This window comes from Limulus polyphemus, unplaced genomic scaffold (genome assembly GCF_000517525.1).
Source record: "Limulus polyphemus unplaced genomic scaffold, Limulus_polyphemus-2.1.2 Scaffold1486, whole genome shotgun sequence".
Lineage (NCBI taxonomy): Eukaryota > Metazoa > Arthropoda > Merostomata > Xiphosura > Limulidae > Limulus > Limulus polyphemus.
Window position 1 is genome coordinate 108703 of NW_013667096.1, and position 22114 is coordinate 130816.

Below are 22114 nucleotides of genomic sequence, written 5' to 3' on the forward strand. Positions count from 1 at the left end.
TGCATATAGTCACATCTGTTAGACAAAGTACATAAACAGGGCTAACCAGTAATGTCCCACAATTTCATGCTAAAATTAACAAAAGCATAATGTTTCTTCGATGAAACAGACAAAGCAGCTAGGATATCAAACTAGTCAGACTCAAAAAATTAACTAGGTATAAATGATCAATCATCTAAAGCTCTTCAATTTCTTAAAGCATAGTCATTTTTGCTAATGATTATCCTGATACTGCATATTACAGAGAACTTCCCAAAGGTACACTAAAAGCTGTTTGCTGAAAGAGAAAAACAAAAAACAACAACAACATTACAGCTGTGGAATATTAAAGCATATTGCAGTCCTAAAATTATTATCAAAAGCATACATATGAACTGTCAGAAGTGTAAGGAGACATGGAACTCACAAAATAAGATCTAATATATGGTTAAGACAATTTCTAAAAACATAGCATCCTTCAGGGTTACAGGTAGAAAGTCATCTAGGCAGTAAACACAAAACATCACAAAAAAACTTGGTGTCAGTCATATTCCACCTAAAGTTAGATTAAGAATTAAAGGAATAGACTGTGATTTAGTAGTTGACACTGGGGCAAAATCTTTATTGTTGAGCATGATTTACTAAAACATTATCCAAACTTATTAGATAATGCTTGGTGGCAAGCCTCTAATAGCTTTTAAACTTCCATGGTGGGTCATGCTGTCAAAATAGTAGGAAAATATTAGGTACAGGTACAAATAGGTGACCTAACTATAGAACACCCTTTCTCTCTGTGTGATAAATAGATCTAGAAGCTGATGGAATATTAGTGCAAGTTTTTAAGATATAATGATACAGAAGTCTTAATAACACATAATAAATTGGGCACAGAGGGACAAAGATAATGCTATCCAATGGCACAGAATCAGACTCGTGTGACCTGCATATAGTAGAGGAACCAAAACAGTTGTATGGTGCACATCTCAAAGTTAGAAAATAATGGTAGGATGCTAAATTAGTTCTTTACAAAAATATGCTAATAAAGGAGAGAGGGTAACAGTAACAAGCAAGGAAGAAAATATTAGCTTTAAGAAAGAATAAGAAATCTAGGTAAAGAGAATCAACAGTAGAGAAGAAATAATAGACTACAGAAAGTTGAAACTAAGAAGAAGGGTAACAAGGGTAATAAAATTAATGAATAGCAATCCTTAGGTAATTCTATACCTTAAGTAAACAACAGAGTTATAGAAGTCAGAGTATACAGACTAAATGCTTGAAACCATAAGTACTTTATGAAACTCCATAATTATAGAATTGATGATGCTTTTACTGGTGAAACCATAATCATAATTAAATAAATATTTGTGAAACATACAACTGTCTTTGTTTTCCTCAATTCTCTAAGACAAAAAAAAGCTTAACAAAAATAAGGAGATATTAAAAGAACCAGTAAAAATGGACCATGTTGTTCTGATAAATGAGGAGAGAAAGACATAGCAATACTCTCTCATAATTGCATTGCAAACATCCCAGCACATCAGGAAAAAAAAAACAGGAAAAACATCAAAACAAAAGTAATGAAACAAACAAAGCTCTATTAAATGACAATTCTAAAAGTAAGGTCCACATAGAAACAAACAATAAAAATAGTAAAAAAACAGGTAATAGATCTTATATCAGATGGCAGTGCTATAGTTCATATATAAGAAAAAAACAGGGCTTCAAGAGTGGCACATGTTCAGAGTTTAGTACAGAGCCAGCTAATGGTGAGACACCCATGCAAACAAATACAACCACCACCACAACATATCTATCACACAAGATCAAAAGGCCTTGTAGAAAAATAACCATGAGTACAACCCACACCAACTATGAGAGTTGTTTTACCTCAAACTCGGGATGAAGTAAATAAAATAGGAGAAAGTACAGTTGGAGTAAACACTAGAGAATTACTTCACACAGCCAATAAAATGTGAGATTACACAACCAAAAATTTAAAGTATATTTACAAAATTAATATTTAAAGAACAGAAATTTCTAATTTCAGTAACAGATTAAAAATGGAAATGCTACTGATGATGCTGATTGAACAATTAGAAAATCACATGACAATTCAACTTACTATTAATGAAGCAGAACTGGTAATCATAAAGGACGACATTTTTATTCTATCATGGGATAAATGGATTATAGTAAAAGCATATCTCTTGGATGAACAAATAGTAAAATTTAAATTAACATTAGCAGGATTACTTTCTTCAGTTTCCTTTAAACTCATGATGACAACAAGAAACATGAGTGAGCCAACATACCTTGCCATTGGAAAGAGCCAACACACAGTTAACCAATATTTATGCATTATACTTGGGCAGGTGTTAAAATTATCACAGTAAGAGGAATTTTATAAATGTTCATTGAAATTTCCTTGAAAATGGCCAATAGATTGTTTATTTTATTGTAGCATCATTACCAATATGAATGATAAATCTACTAGCAACAGTAACCCAGGCAAAGAAATCCTACCTAGTATTATCAAGTAACAAACATTAGTTACATTGAGATGACAACGAATTACTTAAAAAATTGCACGTCTAATACCAGAATATTTTCAGTTTCATATTAACATGTAATTATGTTGAATTTGCAGGACTTAAGAGTAAACTATCACAATTATGCAAAAAACAAATGATATCTCACCAATTTTATTTTTCAAGAACAAAGACCCCAATTTATGGTAGTTTAATATCATTGATGAATTGACAGTTTCAGTAGCTTGTCCAAAGCTAGAAAAAATGATTGTAAGAAATAAAAAAATTAGAGACAAAACTTGTATTTAGTTAGGTCAAAACTGCCTAGAGAGAGAAAATGTTTGTTTTGAATTTCGCACAAAGTTACACGAGGGCTATCTGCGCTAGCCGTCTCTAATTTAGCAGCGTAAGACTAGAGGGAAAGCAGCTAGTCATCACCACCCGCCGCCAACTCTTGGGCTACTCTTTTACAAATGAACAATGGGATTGACCATCACATTATAACGCTCCCATGGCTGAAAAGGTGAACAAGTTTGGTGTGATGAGAATTCAAACCCATGACCCTCAGATTGCAAGACAAGCACCCTAACCACCTGGCCATGCCGGGCTATATGCAGAAATAGTTGAGCAATTACAGAAAGAAGAGTTTACTAGTGTGTTAGGATCAGGATTAACAATCAGGAAATGTAAACAATACATACAAGATTTAGAAACAATTTAGAATGAGAAAATGACAATTTATGGTAAAAAACATATACTGTTCCTTTACTTCCAACAAAAGTTTACAACATTGATAACTTGGAAGTTGCCAACGAGAAAATAGAAAAATTAACTTATATGGATGTTACTGATATCGTAACCAATTGTTTAACCAATAGATGAGGATATATAATTATTTACAAAAAAAAGTTAAAATTAGTTGAATAGAATTTTTGCCTCCATTGAAAATGACAAATCTTCATCCAAAATGAAAAATAAAGAATTATCAGGAAAGATATGAATACAATCATAATCAGAAAAAGAAGAACTGACTGTGTGGCTGACTTTCTATTACCTAATTTGGGAGGGTCTTGTTTTCAATGTTTGCACTGGAAAAACTTAAATAATTTTTTAAAATATAAAATGGATAAACAAGGGGCCTGTAACTTCGAATGAAAGCAGAACCATATCACATATTGGACAGACATTACAAGAGTGGGACATTCTGAAAAAAATGCTATAATTCAAATGAATCAGATTGTCGGGAAAAGGCTAAGAACAGATTTTGGAGCATACATTTGGATATGAATGACTAGGTTGTCTGACAAGATTATATTACCTGGAAAATAATGGATTCAGGGCTTACAAACTTATATTAGTTGATCTATAATAACTAGAGTTGAAAACTGACCATAATATACAAGTTCAAGTAAAATTTTCTACGATATGAACATTTTTCTGAAAATGAAAGAAATGAGTATCAAATTAAAAAAAATAATAAATAATACTTAATGTAGTACATTTAGGAAATGAAATAAGCTGAGCATTAAAGTAAGAAAATGTATAAAAAAAGCTTTTTCTGTAACAAGTGATATTGAAAAAGAAGACAAAAGCAGTAAATATTTGCTGCATAAATCAGCTCAAGTGATACTGAATGTGTAATTATTCCTATGAATAGGTTAATTGTTATTCATGTGGAATAAAAACATTGTTTAGACATGAGCAGTTGTGTCATTAACTATTTTGACACAGGCTCGGTCCATGGGCCCGACCTTTGTAACCATAACCACGTTATAGTTTACATACTAATAACTTTTAATATTTTAAGTGTATCTTTATAAAAATTTGTAGACTTATAGTAAACATTAGAAGCCTTTTGCACACAAAAAATCAGATTTTTTAATGAAGTATTTTTACTTAAATTTGGCCGTGAAAATATTGATTCTTTTTTTTGTTTAACTAGTCTGGGTGCAAAGTGATTTTCATGTCAAAATTAAAAATACTTTTTGTCATCTAAAAATCTCAAATTTCCTTTGTGTAATCCCTAAAACCTCCTAAATGCATTTCAAACTTTTTTTTCACTAAATCCTTATACTTTTTATGTTATTTTCTCTACCCTATCTCAAAATGGTATTGGTTAATTCGACCAACCTCGTAAGCACCAAAAAAAAATAAGAATAATCAAAATAAACCTAAATTAACCTTCTTTTCTTTCTATAATGACTTCAAATTGTAACATGAAACCACATTCGTTTATCCTAAGTAGCTCTAAGTTCGTAACATTATACACCTATTTATAATTAAATTTTAATGTTTTATTGCCCTTCTAACTGCTATTCCTGCCATAAAAGTTGTAAATCACTTGGGGAACGTGCAGCTCACATTTTGTTATTGAATTACATTATCCATGAGCTGCTTGCGTGCATGCCTCGTAAACCATTTTAATTATATTATTATTACTTATTTTACCTAATCTAGTCTTAAATAACTTAAAAAGACCCGTACTTTTAATTTTAGTTACTTTTACAAATATAAATAAAGAATAAATATGAAAAACAAGAAATAAAGTACTTACACAATATTCTTTTTTCTTGCCCTCGATTGCTAGGACAATTAGGTCTGATTTTTTTTAGTGATTCTATAAAGCAGTAAACAATTTCTATTTAATTAAATAAATACACCAAAGAATATAGACTAATAACATGCAAAAAGTAGACAAATTCACTTACCTCTCAAAATTTTCTTGGCTTTCTAACAAAGCGACAAGAGCCATTACAAATTCTTCTAAGCTAGTCGTTAACTTTCCCACGGGAATGAATCTTATGAATCTTAATGAATTAACAATATTCTGTTCAGAATACAACGTTATACAATGTGTCATTTGATAGATTAAAATCTTGACTTTCTGTTGGTTATAGGTAATGTATAATGAAACGTACGAGAGAACTATGAACGAATTGTGAAAGAGAGGATGTGGGTGTGGCAGGAGGGGTCTGATTTTCTATTGAATAGCTCTGCAACCAAACAAAATTGAAGTTTATAAAAAGTATGGTCTGTTTCAGCAATAATGGTTTTATAGAGTGTATTTTACGTTTAATTTCCAACATTTTCAAGGGGTGATGGATAAAATAGGGATGATGACATGCTAAGACAAAATGTTTCACGTGTGTTGCACTAGTGGAATTTCAGGATTTTTTTATATATTTTCTTGTAGAGTTAAGAACTTAAAACTTGTATACTATTAAAATATCGATTACTAGCTAAGATTTTATGTTATTCTAATTGGTATACATAAACAAAAAGTAGTTTAATAGAATTTTGAATGTAAGACACTAAAACTTTGTGTCATGCGCAGTAAAGTGTAGCCAGGACGAAAGGGTTAATAATTGGAACCTGAGATGGAGTTGTACCTTGCTTATAAGGGAGGCTTTGTACATTACAAATTTTGATAATGCCATCAGAATAATACTGTTGATCATCACTACCCAGTTCAATCATATCTCTAACTGGCTGTAGATGGTGCTTCCAGAAAAATAAGTGTGAAGAACAGATACTTAACAGTATAAAGTTAAATATACATGATTAATTTTTATAAGAGAGGATGTTTGTTGGGATAAACATTTAGCACTGTAGAAGGATGAATAAAAAAAATCACAACTAAATACCTGCTGGTGACATGTAGAACAAACAAACATGCTTAATTTTCCATGTAACCACGAAACAATACATACTATAACTTTTAATGTAGTAAGTGATTCTTCATGAAATTTGGCAAGCTTCTAAACATCACAAGCTGTTGTACACAAAAAAATAAGATATTTTAATAAAGCATTTCTATGAAGGATTTGTCTAAGAACTTATGAAGCTTTTACTGACTCAGTTCAAGTGTAAGGTGATTTTCATGTTAAGAATATTTTTTTCTTTTTTTATTGTTCTCAGATTTTTTCTTCCAATAAAACTTTATATTTTTATCTGTTATTTTCTCTACCCTAACACTAACTCTATTGATCTCAGTCAATTTGACCAACATCTTAACCAATTCATAACAAAAGATATGAAATAAATCTAAGATATTTTTTTCTCTCTAGAATGACTGTTCATTGTAAGTTACAGGCACGTGTTCATTGAATTATATAGCAATGTTCAAGGTAAGTGCGTGTAATATGAGTAATTAGTTTACTTAATTTGATTTAAAATTTTCTAAACTAAGTAATAAAACATATGTAAACACAATAAATTAAATACTTATGTGATAGAAGCCTACGTCAAACACAAATCCTAATGTTCATTGAAGATAGCGAGGTCTCAGAAATTTTTTTTTACATCAAATCTGCAATTCAGAATATGAAATATTGCAAATGATATAAAATCCAATGTCCTAAAACTAATAAAATTCATCTGGATTTTTAATTAAGCTAAAAATCATTTAAATAATTAACATGTTGGTCAAGCAGAGTTCCAACACTGGGAGACAAAGAGAAGAATGCCAAAACCTTCAAAACTAGTCAACCTAATGGTTACTGACCTCATCTCATTCAGTAAATTGGAACCTTCTGTTTCTATTGATTAGAAGTAATTCAATAGCAAATGTCCTACAGAACTACTGACATTTTTGAAAAACGAGATGTCCTAGGATGGGCATGGTATGTAGATTTGACTTTCTAGTTTGTATTTCAGTAAAGCATGATGCATTGAGGTAATAAATTTATATATTAACTTGGAAATGTCTAAAATATATGTGTGTAATCACTTGGGAATTCAGAAAATATGGAATAGAAAGTAAAGATAAAATGGCAACTCCAAGTGAACAAATTTTACATGATACATAGAAGTGAAAATAGAGAATATATTTAAAACTTCTATTGTAAACTACATTTTGATGCCAAGCTTATTAATATACACTTATAAGTAAAAAAGTTGTAACATGCTCAGAGTTAACTACAAATTACTCATCCTACAAATTGCTTTTGATTTATGAAGCTTCTAACAATTAAGTTAAAAAATTACTTAAACAATGTCTTCATTAGATACCAGCACTAGTTCTATTTTTATGTATTATATAAGCAAAGATTTAGCATAACAGTAACACAGGGAAACTCATTTCATTTTACAACAAAATAAGCTATTTAAGCTATTTTTGCAGTGAGAAACACCAAAAGCATTTATATCTAACTCTTTCAGCACAGGTACAGAAGTTACAGTGACGTGGCACACGTGCACTCATATTACCGTATCCAATAGTATAAAACTGACCTTTAGTCTTTACAAAGTGACCTGTCTTGGCTGTATTTTAGTAGATTATTATTTCATAAAATAGTCACATTTCAATTATCATACATTATATATGTTTATAGATTATTGCTAATTAGAAATAAGTTTTTAAACTTATTTTTTAAAACATAGAACAGTAAATAAAAAAGTAAAGCAAAAAATTATTTCTTCTAGTTACGACCTTTGTACTCGATTGCTGCTTGATGTAGATTGCCAAGCCTTTTAAAATTTTGCACGTGGAGGATATGGAACAAAATTGAATAACTAAAAAATCATAAATTACTATATCAATACCAAAGAATTCAACTATAATTTATCAAGCTTAGTAGCTACACTGTATTTTAGTCTAAAAAAATATATGTAATTTTGAGCAGATTAAAGACACAACCTACCTTCTTGAAATCTTGGTCGGAAAGAAAGAGATGGTGTCCAAACACATTAAAATGGCTGAGAATGCCACTAGGGGAACATTCTGAGATTCTGATTGGTTATTCATGTCATATATAGAATTAAGTGTATATAAGGGAGTGTTTCCCAAAATGGAAACAAGTGAACGAGGTGACACTGTGTTTATTACATGAGCAATATCTTAGCAAATAGAAAAGATAAGAGGCTCATATTTTATATTCTAGCTTGTCAGTATCAGTAATTTAAGTTCCTAATTCATAAGAAACTACAGACTTAGTATTTTTGACATCACAAACAGTGCTGCATTCAACATACCAAGAGACACACAAAAATCAGTGTTTAACTGTGTTTTTGTAATATTTACTTTTAAATTAAGAAACTGAGTAAGGTATAATACTAAAATCTGAATTATAATCTACAGTTTGATACAAAGTTATTGACATAAGTTCATAAAATAGTAGTTCAATAAAATTTTGAATGCGAGTCAATAAACGCGATGACATGGCCTTTCACCCGTGACACATCTGGAAAGAGTTAAGTAAAAAGAGAGCTTGGTAACTATGCTGCCAAACTCACTATTAAGCTTGATTTCAATCCAAGAAAATTAATGAAATACAGATTTACTATATCAAAACTGTAAGCAGAGTACTCCAGAAAATATAAGTATAACAGTGTATTAAATAGCCTAAAGTAACATGGAATGGCAGCATGTGATGCTTTAACATTACCAACAGAAATACACTTTATCAAAGCTGATTTTACTTGGTTTCTAATACTCTGTACTATAAGTACAAAACTACTATAGTGAACTGTCAGCCTCTAGTTGGCAGCTTCAACTAACAGCAGTATATTCTCCCCTTTCATAATTATGAACACAACAATATTTCAAATAAAACATTTGTGTTATCTACTTACACTGAAGCCTCAAGAAGTTTAAGATGAGTGTAACCATGTATTAAATTGCCTAAAACAATTTGACATTGATAAAATGTGTTACTTTAACATTTCCAAACATACTTTTCAAATTTGATTTAACTGAATTTTTTCCTCTGCTATCTGTGTATCATCACAACCATTTGGTACCATGCTGTACTGTGTTTTGCCATTAGAGTAAAAACAAAAAAGAAAAAATAGTAACCTACTTGCATTGCTTTCACTGTCTATCAATCTCATCAAAGTAGTCTGGCACTATGCAATACGCATCTTTACAAGTAACATGTTTAGCATCTATATACTAGTATATTAACCAACAATTTATATGCATAATCAAAATTTTCATTATGCTTGTAAGTTGGTGAATTTACTACTCTATTGGTATAATGTGGTAATGTACATAGAAAGCATCTATATGATTTATTCACAATGAATTCCTGGCCCACTTAGCAATGAAATCCTGCTATGAGTGGAATTATGGTTGTATAAATATGTCACAGCCTCTTCCAAGGAAGGATATTCACACTGTTGAACAATGTATAATGAAAAAATAACATTTTTAAGATAGATGCCTCCATTATTTTCCAAAGAAGAAGAAAACTCACTGCAGAGTATTTTAATCAGCAATGGGTTCTGAAAACACCCCAACTCATTCTGGAGCTATGTTCTGTAATAAGTTAACCTAAAAATGCATTCTCAACTACGTATTATTACAAATAAAAAAGATTAATAATCAAAGAACTAGCATCATAACTCATAATTTTAGGGCTCGCAAACAGTACACAAAAAGAGAAATGGAATATTTAATTAAATAAGCTTTTATAAGATTAGCAGGTGAATATATAATATTCTTTTTCCATTTGAATGAAGCACTACACATACATATTTTCACCCATCAAATAACACTTTAAATCATATGAACTACCACTTTAAAACACTGACAGTTTATAAAAGAATTTTTCATACTCACCGTCCTTGTTCCAACAGAACAACATCTTTCCAGTTATGATGAACTGCTAAATGATATGCTACGGAACAACCAACAACACCACCACCACATATGACCACTCTGGTCTGTTTAGGAATTTCAGATGTGAACCAGTCATGAAGGATTCCAATTGGCTCTGAGGCAATATCAAATGTTCTTGAGAGTACACGCGTATGAGAATATGGCCTCAGAATGGAATTGTTAGGTGTTCTTCCAATATATGGGCATTCCCAAACTTTAGAAAGAAATCTGGTAACCATAGCCTTTAGAAAAATATACTTAATTGTAACAGGTCAACAAATTACAAGTTCAAAAATGACTGGCTAGAACTAAAGAGAAATTTTACATTTCTAAAGAATCATTTTCCTTTTTTTTTATTTTCAGAAAAGTAAAATACTGTATTGGCCCAATTATAAGGTTATTTCAAATACAAGGCAGCCATATTTTCATAAACCATAGGAAAGAAAAAAAATTGAGTGTCATAACATTTTAATAAAAAATATGCAATTGATTTATTCCACAGTAAATTCAAACAAATATCAAAATATTAGAAGTATTTTAGAAGATATTTAAGGTAAATAGAATTTTAATGTCCATTCAATGTCAGTGCTAGCATCATCTTCACTTTCTTCTTCACTTGAGCTACTTCCTGTGTTTTTTTTTTTGAAATGCAGCATTTCTTGAATCCATGAACAATATTCTCTGTGGATAAACTCCCAAGCATAAAGCACCCAACTACTCAAGATGCTGACTGATGGTTTTCTTATCTTACCTGTGGGAGTAAGAATGAGGTCACTATTTAGAAGCCAATCTGAGTATTTCTTTCTTAAACTGTCTTTAAAAGGCTTATTGACCACAACAACTAAAACTTGCAACTGGGAGGTCACACCTACAGGGATGACAACCAAATCTATGTTTAATTTGTGGAATTCTTTTTTGACATTTTCAGTTAGGTGTTCCCTAAATGCATCAAGCACAAGCATCAATCTCTCTTTTGATGGCATTCCTGGGTTTCTTCCCCAAATAACTTTAAGCCAATGCAAAACAAGTCTTTCCTCAATCTAACCTTTTTCTTGTACTCATACTCTTACTCCTGAAGGTAAGTTTTCTTTAGGCATTGTTTTTCTCTTCAAAATAACACATGGGGAAGGTTTTATGCCATCTGCCAAAACGGTCACCCAAGATTTCTCATTTCTGGTTGTTTTTACTGATATTGTTTTTCTCCCTTATTGTGAACTGTAACATTTGCAGGTATGTCAAAGAACACAGGTGTTTGATCTGCATTACCCATGCAACTAAGTGGATACCAGCGCTTTTTCCTTAAGCCTATAACATGGAGCTGAAAAGAAATAAGTTTTTCATTGTAGTCTTGAGGTAGCTTTTGTGCAAAACTTGTACATCACCTCAGAGCTAGCCCATTTCGTTTCATCATCTTCTTACACCAATTCTGTTTCTGATATGTTTAAATGTTTTGCAATTTCTTTGCCTTTAAACTGGATAACTTCTCTTGTTATTGGAAATCCTTTGTCTTGCATCCTATTAATATGCTGAACAACACATTTGTCAAGTTCTTCATAATGTCCTTTTCTTAGGTCCGTGAAATGTCTTTCTTGTAGAATGTGCAGTAAGGAGTTCAGTCTTTTGTTTCTGCCAATGCCTCCCATTATTTTCAGTAACACCTAATTTTCTAGCAGTGGTACAATTGTTAATTTTTTCTGCCTCACACACTACCATAATTTTAAGACTTGCATTATAACTCTGTCGAAATACTTCGTTAATTTGACACTTTCTTGTTCACTGTCCTTTAATGTGGTCACTCATTCTTGCAAAGAGTCGATCAATAAAACGAAACTCACAGACAAAAATTAATATAAAATTTAAAATGAACACAGTCAAAACAATAATGTACCAGCAAAATCAATACTATAAATGAACAGCCTGCAGGTAGATTAGCTGCAAAAATTAATGATGACCTTGAGCGAACATCTGGCATTCACGCATATATGGATACTATCTGGACATTCAGAAATGGAACAGGCTAGAATAGGGGGAAGGGGCCTGTGGTCAACTGCAATTATAAGGCAGCTATGAATTTTACAGCGTAATTATTAATAAAAAAATATCGCCTTATAATTAGGCCAATATGGTAGATCAATTCATATTATCTAAGGGGCACATACATTTTAAGAAAAATATGATAAAACAAACAATTCCAAAAACTGCAATCTCTTTGTTTTTAACTGATAGACATAACTATTGGGAATCAGTATGCTATAATTTCTGTATAACAAATTATAGTTAACACCTCCCTTACTTGTAGTTGAAGCTTTCAAGTGAGACACACAAGGAATGATATAGAATTTCTAGGAAATAAAACACAGTTACAAATTGTTACAACTTTAATATGATTTTAGGTCAATTGCAAATTCTAAACACTCCAATTAAAAAAAAAAAGGATTAGGCTTACAATGTATGTGAACAAACTAAAAACAAAACCATATTCAATTTCTCTATAGCTGGGCATCTGCTAAAAAATAATTGACAATTAACCTACACAATTTATCACAAAAATGTATTTCCAATAATACTTACCTCCTTTCACATTACAGCTATTACTTTGCCCAACTAAGCATCATTGGTCTTTTTTTTCTCACTTAGTCCAGTCTTTTATACTCCATATAACTGCCCTTAGCAATATCTGTCTCGTGACACCTATGTCAGTGCATCTCATTCAGATAATATTATCACTTTCTCAAGACTGACTCAATCTGGAGTCTCTAACACTGGCTCTTAACGGGGAAGAAGGGCAAGAAAGTGTAAGAATAGGCAAGTATTATTGGAAATATATTTTCGATTTAAGAAAATTTTAACTTCTAAAACATACATACCTCCCCTCAAACTACATCTAGAATCCTACATTCATAACATGGAGGGGCCAGTGAGGGCATTATACATACAGTGGTGTAACCGCACTACATCCAGAACAGGTATGCTCTTCACCTGGAATATAATTCCTGTAATGTGGGTGGAATTTTGCATGAGTTATCATCACTATAGGCCATGCACCAACAATACAACTGAGGTTCCACTACTCTGGGTTGGAATTATAGGGCCATGGTCCCTATATCCAACATTGGTGGCTAAAACATTTTGACCACAAACACAATACATATATATTTACACACACACACACATATATATATATATATATATATACACACACACTAGTGAGTGGATTTCAACCTGTAGTCATAGAGTATGCATTCCAAGCCACCGGAATCATGACAAGAAGGTAAACAACACCAAAGTATACAAACCTTCTCCTCAACCTGAAGAGGTCCAGAAGGCAACACCCCAAACTCGGGATGACGGGATCCTGTATGCCATACTCAACCTGAGAAAATAGAACTCTTCCAGTCTAGAATTAGGAACACACATCATTACTCTCCAACTGTGTACATAAGGTAAATTCCACTTGTCTTTGGAATTATTGAGGAGGATGTGGAACAAACTATGCTCATCCAAGGATCCAAAATGGGACCACTCTGCATTCAGAATTATGAGGAGACAATGGATCCTCTTCCATGAACAATGTAATGAACTGTCTTATATAAGGGATTGTAGAAGATGCTAAACCCTTGTCAAAGAGACAGTCAAAAAATGAGCTGTGGTTGGCACATCTGGGTTCAACCTCCTCGTGAGACACCATTGTTGATATGTGTGCTACTTCCGTTGTTGGACTATGCAGAGACTGAGACAGATACATGGCAATCTTAGAAGTTAAACCCATGTGAAAAACCACATAACCTCCATGCACAAAGCTTGAGCTTCAGGATAGCTGGGTGTACAATGTCAGATCATAGGTGCCTCAACAGAGATGGCTAAAGAAGTAGTGAAAGAGGTAGGCACTCTTGAAGGTATCAAAGAAGTGGAAACCAGGATTGAGCTGGACAATCAAATGCTACTAACAGAACACAACAAGGGGTTGAATGAACCATAGCTAGAACTCTCGGTAACAGAAGAATCGGTGGGAAGACATAGAGGTGCAATCCTGTCTTGTCCTGACTGAATGCATCTATCGCTAATGCCCAAGGGTGAGGTAGTAGAGACCAAAATGCTGGTAGTAGAGTGTTCCAATGAGTGGCAAACGCAGAGATCATCGGTGTCCCAAACTGAGAGCAAAACCTTGTGATGTAGCACCCATTCGGTTGGGCAAAATACAAATGATCTGCTATCAAATTCATCACTCCCGGAACATGGCACGCTAGTTTGCTTATATGATGGGAGTGAGCCTAATAAAGGAGATCCAATGAAGAGATCTCATGTGTGCTCATCCCAAAGGAATGAGGGATTCAAGTGATGGCCACATCCCCAAAAGAGAAATAACTATCCATCCAGTGGAAGAAGGAGCTGTGAGTAAGAGTTTGACTGCCTGTTCCATAGCATGGAGCCAGATGGGAGGTGGCTGAGCCCAACTGAGGTAAGTGTTGAAAAAGACACCCAGATGGAAAATATATTGTGTTGGAGTGAGAATAGATTTCTCAGCTCTAATAATAAAACCTACCTTGGTGACTTCTGAAAGGAGAATCTGGGTGTGATGTTCCACCAACTGAAGAGATGGTGCTAGCTGAAACCAGTTGTCCATATAGCTGATGCTTATACAAAAAGCAGAGCCTGGAACAGCAGCAGCTAATCCTTGTGCACAAAATGCAGATAGTGGTGGGACAACTCTGCTATGGGAATGTGTAGATAGGCATCGGCAACATCAGACTTGGTCATCTACAGTCCTGGCAAAAAATGCCAACATAGAGAGAGAAATGACTCCATCGTGAATCCTGGAGGATCCAAGAATTGGTATAGACGAGAAAGATCAATGACTGGACACCAATCTCATGTCTTCTTGCGCACAACAAACAGATGAGAATAAAACCCTGGAAGAACTGGGTTGACTCTGCCCCCTTGACCAACAAATCTCTAATAGCCCTGTAATGAAATTCTGAAATCTGAGGATCTGTGGGAGGTGGAAATACTATAGGTTTGGGGGGATAATGGTGGTATAAATGTGACCTGAATGACCTATCCTGATGCAAGAACTTATAGCACCCATGGATCCATGACCTCAATCCATGATTCCAAAGACTCTGGAATACCCACAATAATCAAGGATCAAAGAAAAGTGGCCACACATAATTCATGGATGGCGGCAGCAGGTAGAAGAATGTCCTACAACAATGCATCTCTACCCAACAACATACCAGCCAAGAGACTAGAGAAAGTGCAGAAGCTGACAACTGTACCAAGGTAGATGCCAACAATGGTCTCAACTAGTCGATTGATGTGGAGATCACTTAGAGCTTCCAATAAAATTTGGAGGGATGATAAATATCATAGAAAGCTGTGATCTATTCAGATTAACTATAGACTGTTCTGGAACCCCACATTTTCAGAAGTGGGTCTATTCTTTGAGAGTATAAATATGCATCTATGTGGGAATGATAAGCTAAAGCATGTTGTTCTGACAAATGTGGCAGACAAGGCATGGCTATCCCTTCATGTAACTGAACAGTAAACCTCCTTGCATGAACTGCAATGTCAGAGCATGGAGAACAACTAAGAATTCGCCCTCAGACCTTTCTGCCAACAAAGAAGGTGCAGACTCAAAATGCAACTGGGGAAAAACCAAAAACATCACACACCTGATCGACCAACTGAAGAATGAGCACCAGAGGTGTCTGGTCCAAATTTACGTCATGAGAACCTTACCTAGTAAAGGAGAGTGCCAGGAAAAGAGAATCTAAATTCTCTCCAGAACGTCCAGGATCGTCCACAAATGCAGCTCTCAGAGCCCCCGGAGAAACACCACTGAACCAAATGTAGTGCATATAAACAGTACCAGGATAGAGGGTGCATTGACGTAGGTGGAGAGTATCACGAGACAGATATCAGCAAGGGCAATTAAGTGAGGTGTAAAAGACTGGAGCAAACGAGACAAAATCAGATCAATGTTTAGATGGGCAAAAGAAGGAATCCCTAGCAGTCAAATAATAACTATAGTGTAAGCGGAGGTAAGTATGTTTTAAAATTTGGAATACTGTTAGCTAATATTAGTAATAAAAGAGCAACAACAACAAAAAATGAATATACAATCATATGAAATAGTTTTTTCATGTAACTTACCAAAATTAGTTATTGTTAGCTGATAAGTCTTATTTTCTATAGTTGGTAGGTTAACAACTTCATCTATTTGAACTAGAAGTTAATATTGTACTCTTGCATAAAATTATAAAAATTTAATTAAAATAAATTATAGAAAATGGATGATTTTCTCAGAAGTTACTTTCTATGGATTTTTCTGGCACATACAAATATCTACCAGTTATGTAACAATGTTACTGATCACAAGAAGATTAGTGAACATGTTTAGCATTTGATACCAAGCTTACACTCTCAATTTTCAGGAACAATAATAAATATCAGTTCAGTAATACTGTTTCTGGCCAGCTAATACAGATTTTGTAAAATATAATATACAGCTTATATTCTCAATTTTCAGGAAAAGTAATCCATATCAGTTCTGAAATATTGTTTCTAACCATCTCAGTCTAGTTGAAATCATGTCATTAGTGCAATGTAGAACAATCAGTGCTGTACATAAACTTGTTTTAGTTTCATTATTGATTTTTACAAATAGAGAGAATTTAGTCAATTCTAGGAAACAACAGTTTGCTGCTTTTTCCATTATGAATATATTGTTTATACAGTCCTTCCTGTTGATGCTATACTATTTAGTAACTTTTGAACATGCAAAGCATAATATACACATGATACACAGGAATATCATGCACTTGTTCAAAACATGGGAATCACTGCTGTAGTGCTGCATGTTGTGTAGGAATGTTGAATGTAATATTCTTTGATGGTAGGCCAGGTGGTATTTGGAGGATAAGATCTCCTCTATATTAAATAAGAATGACCAGTCATGTGTAGCACTACTTGCTATGAGTAAATCTGATGTCTCTCATTAAGCAATAATACATGGGATCTCAAGTGAGTTACTTAACAAGAAGATATCTTGAGTGAAGAAAGCCAGTTGACCAATTCATGAGTCCAGTAAAAGACAACCATACAGTGTCCAATGCCAGTACATATATATACTGTAATTTTGTGTTCATTAAAAAATATTTTTTTTGTATTACACATTGTGTCTAGTCAATATATTCCTTAGCTTCAACTCAGTCTGTTTAGTTAAATTCAATATTACTTCGCGACTTATTCTGTCAATCCTCTTGTTACAAAATGGACCTACCTAACACTCTTTCCAAAAATCAGTTTGATCTAAAAATACTACACACACACACACACAATCACTGATAATTTTTCAAACAACTCTGTTAAGTATCTTCCCATTAACAGAATATTAACCTATCATTTGATTGTTTTTTTTTAAATATAGTAAGTGTATATAAAATAAAGCTACTGTTAACTGCTAAATCGGCATTATAATAATTCAATAAGTACAGAATTCTGAATACATAAATGAACTAACAATACTAAATAATATTACTTCATGGCACATTTACAGTATACATGTATGACACAGGCCAGATGTTTATGTGGATTACATAACATAATTCAATAAGAACAGAGTCAATGTTAGGAGCTTATAGGAATTAGCTTTTGTAAGACTTTATAGCATTATTCAGTTTAAGTGCTTTTATTCAAATCTGAATTCATGAAAATCACAGGAATTCAATAACTAGTTGTAGATAAAAGTTTTTCTTGGAAGTATTGGCTACTTATGTATGGATTTTTATAGTTTTATGTATTCATCCCTACCTTGTTTCTGTACTTTTTGGCATCATCCTTATGTATTGCAAACTTTTTTCATTATTACTTGCAACTATATTTCACATGTAAATGGAGAGAAAAAAAAAGGAAAAAAGAGTTGTACTTTATAATTATGCCTGAGAGACGTATATTAAAGCTCTCCAATAGATTATGAAATTAGAGGTTAGAAAAAAAAACTCTTAGTATAACAAAATACTGAGTAGGAATGGGAATATGTAAAACAGAGCATGTGAAAATACAACTTACTGTGCTCATGCACCCATGCACTTATTTCTTGTTGGAGATCTCTTGAAACAATGCAACTAAACTCTTGTGTCCAGTACCTGAAAGATAAGGTTATAAAGCTTATAATGTTTTTTTCATTAATTTGGTTCAAGTTGCAGTTGTATAGAAAACTGGAAGTTTCAATAATATAATAGTACAGTCTTTTGTTACCTAGTTTGTAAATTGTGTACATCCTATTCAGTTATTAATGACAAAATTTTTGAGTCTGAATTATTCACTTGTGCATGACAGCTATTTTAAATCATGAAAAAAAAAACAATGGTTTTATTCTCAATCTAATGGCAGTTGTGAAGGATTTAAAGGAATGATAAAAGCAACCTGTTGTTTCATATCAAAGATATTGAAATAAGTACTTTGTTTTATGAGCTAAGAAACTGTGTAAACAATAAAGGTCCAATTCATATTAAAATATCTTACAAGTAATTTAGCCTTCATGGTTATGCTTAACAGTTGATACTGTTGCCCCAAGCACTAAGCTAAGATTTTTCAATTAAGTTCTTGGAGTTGCTACTGCTGACCACAGCACCAAGAGAGAATGTTTTGTTTGTTTAAGATTCCATGGTTACAACTACTAATAAAAGCATCGAACTAAAAAGTTTTGTTTAAGATCTTGGAGTTGCCATTTTCCTTATCTGAAAATGTATTTCCAATAAATACTCACCACTTCACACAGAACAGCTTGATCCTTCATGCATTCACCTATGAGATATGAATCTCACTAGCCTTGAATTAACTTCCACCTAAAAAATCATGCATTTGACATCAACTGCACTAGTTTATGATGACATCATCATGTGACGATAGCCTTCCACCAGTAGGAGGGCAACACAAGATCCTTGCATGGTAACTCCTCTAAGCAATTGCAATTGAATTAACTTCATTCCCAGACAAGGCAGGAAAAAAAGAGCAACTGAAGGGTGGGAAAGGGAAGTTGTGTAGGGAGTTATCTATCAGAAATACATTTTCAGGTAAGGAAAATGTTCACTTCCAAGAAGACACCTCATCTTTTCACACAGAATAGCCAGAATTTCACAGTGATATAGTGGAGGAGTCAATGCAAACATTACACCTAGATGAGTTTCCTTCAGAAAGCACCAAAGGAAAAGTCCATGGAGGGCAATACCAGATGGCAGGGGTTCCATAAAAGTACACCTACGGGAGACTGCATCTAACCTTAACCAAAGTATACTTTTTGCCCAGAAGGAAAAAGAAGAAAGGCAAAAGAGCCCCAAGTGAAATTTTGCATAACCACCCGAGCATATGCACACAAATGGTCAGCAAGCCAAGAAGAGTAGTGTAGTTTGGGCACAATCAGATCTTACTGTGTGTGTGTGTGTCTCACCTCAACTGGACAGACTAAGACAGGAGTGATGAACAAATCACCCTGCAGGAGGACCTATTTGAGGGGTGACCTGCACTGTGCAAACAGTGTCACCCCTGCCCTATTTCCCACTGTATTGTGCTGTACAAAATCAGTGAGGAACTGTCCAAAGTCTACCATTCCACGGGTTTTCTGTGCACCACTTGAAAAAGGAGGAGGAAAATTTGCAGTGGGAGATGTGAAAAAGTGCATGGATCCCTATTGGACACAGTACAACAGATGACTCCAAAACCTTATATTTAAAAGCTGGCAAACAAGATCCAAAAAAGCAGGCAGTCACTTGTTTGGTGACAGCTTTTTCCATGAAAACCCGTTGTACGGTTTGGATCAGGCCACAAAGAACCTCTAATGGTCTTGTGGAACACCCCATATCAACAATGGGCAGTGGTAGAGCCAGGGTGGATGGGTTGAGCACTTTCCAATATCCCTGGCCCAGTGCAGATTTTTAGAAATAAGCATACCCCGGGAGGCAACATCATTTACATAGTAGGATCCTATAAGAAGAAAGGAAGGAGGAGGGTGGTGTAAAATGAAATTTACTTACTACTCTCAAATAATGTATGTAGATTGAAGAATAGTGACCAGATGGAGTCAAAATTTCACAGGAGATGAAACAGCCAGATGTTGAAGATAATGGGAGACAAACATGAAGATTCATCCACATGCCAGTCTAAAGGATCTTGTCCAAGGATTGGCAAAAATGAAATGCAAGAGAGTGAGATGGGCGATGAATCAGATGCAACAAAATGTGAAAAAGTCTGAAAAAATCAGTACCCATGGAAGAATACACCAACTGAAGAGGCTGGCAAACTCATCTAGTAAAGATAGAAAGCAATAGGACCCTGGGAGGAGAAAGGTCCCAAAGACAGAAACAAAAGGATAAAGGGAATTCCGAAAAGGAGACATTCATGCCAAATAACATCTCACAGCCTGAACTTGATACAGGAGATGATCCACTGTCAAGCACAGAGGTGAAAGCTAGAAAGGAGGGAGATAGGAAAGAAAACATTATCCCTTTCCCAAGCAGCCAAAGTCTTGGGAAGAAAAGTCCAGTCTGGGTAGAGGAGTAAATAAGAATGATGAAAGATAGTGTGGGAAGCATTGATGGCACATACATCTGAACAATGGAAACTACAGCTGAGAAGAATTAGGAAGTATGTCTCCAGAGAAAGATGGTGTAAAGAACAAGAAGCTAATGGCTTGAACAAGGCGTGTGTGTGTTAAGACCACATTAACGTTCCAGTCAGGCAAGTGGGTCAGTGAAGAAGGAAGGACTTGAACAAAGTGGAAAGGACAGGAGAATAAACACCAGACAATAACACTATCTGATAACGCCACTCAATAAACAGCTAAGGTGGAGATCAACAATTTATAGTTGAGCAACTATGTGAAAAGGCTGAAAGGTGGACCACAGTAACATGATCCAGAAAAAGGGAGTGGCAGATAGACCAATGTCAGAATATTTGCCATTTCCACTGATAAGCAAAGTTGAAAAATGACATGAATGAGGTAAGACAAACGATACACAATTGGAGAAGACAGACCCTGCAGGCAATAGGCCAGATAAATCTCACATGTGAAAATGAAGGAATGTCACATCTGGATGAAAAAAAGATGTGTAAGGTTGGAGCAAGAGAGAGTGTCAGATGTTAAGTTATGATTGCCAATTAAAGGCACTTACTTACTGAAATTAACTCGCTCAACACAGGCTCAGTCAATTTGACTGACCACGTGACCTCTTTGTACTCATTTAAAGTTTTTATAGATTTAATACTTCTAACTTTCAATATAGTGTGTATATCTTCACAAAATTTGACAGTCTTTTAGTTAATATTATAAATCTTTCACATACAAAAAATCATATTTTTTAGTGAAGTATTTTCAATAAAATAAAATAAAGATTTATCCATGAATATATTGAGTATTTGTTTTGAATAGTCCATGTGCAAAGTAATTTTCATGTTAAAATTAAAAATACTTTTCCTCATCTCAAAAATCTCAAATTTCCATTGTATAATCCATAAAACCTCCTAAATGCATTTCAAACGTTTTTTCTCAGTAAAACTTTATAGTTTATCTGTTATTTTCTCTACCCTATCTCAAAATGGGATCGGTCAAATCAACAGACCTCGTACCCACCAAAAAAAAAATCTAAATAAACCTAAATTACCCTTTTTTTTTCTAAAATAACTTCATATTGTAACATGAAACTACATTTGTTTATCTTAAGTAGCTCTAAGTTCGTAACAGTATACATCTATTTATAATTAAATTTTATTGTTTTATTACCCTTTGAACCATGTACAACTACCATCTGCACCATTATAAATTGTAAATCACTCGGGGAACGTGCAGCTCATGTTACGCTAACAAATTTCATTACCCACAAGCTGCTCACATGCATGCCTCATGAAACATTTTTATTATAATTATTTATTTTACCTAATATAATCTTAATAAACCTAAAAGGATCCCTATTTTTACATTTTAGTTACTTTTATAATTAGACATAAA

General features: G+C 33.7%; 1 protein-coding gene across 7 annotated transcripts in view; it reads right to left on the bottom strand.

Moving 5' to 3' along the window:
• Positions 1-22114, bottom strand: part of LOC106463799 (pyruvate dehydrogenase phosphatase regulatory subunit, mitochondrial-like) — a 130438-nt gene that overhangs the window by 99565 nt on the left and 8759 nt on the right. For 3 of the 7 annotated variants that reach the window (XM_013923865.2, XM_022391398.1, XM_013923866.2), the window contains exons 2-3: positions 18181-18257; positions 10069-10349 (exon numbers count right to left, since the gene is read on the bottom strand). In XM_013923865.2, the coding sequence (XP_013779319.1) occupies positions 10069-10349; positions 18181-18189 (290 nt within the window). In that variant the 5' untranslated portion in view covers positions 18190-18257. Of the gene's footprint in view, positions 1-2676; positions 2696-10068; positions 10350-12678; positions 12698-18180; positions 18258-22114 lie in introns of those variants that run through there. The other 4 variants (XM_022391401.1, XM_022391400.1, XM_022391399.1 and 1 more) reach the window with 3 other exon arrangements.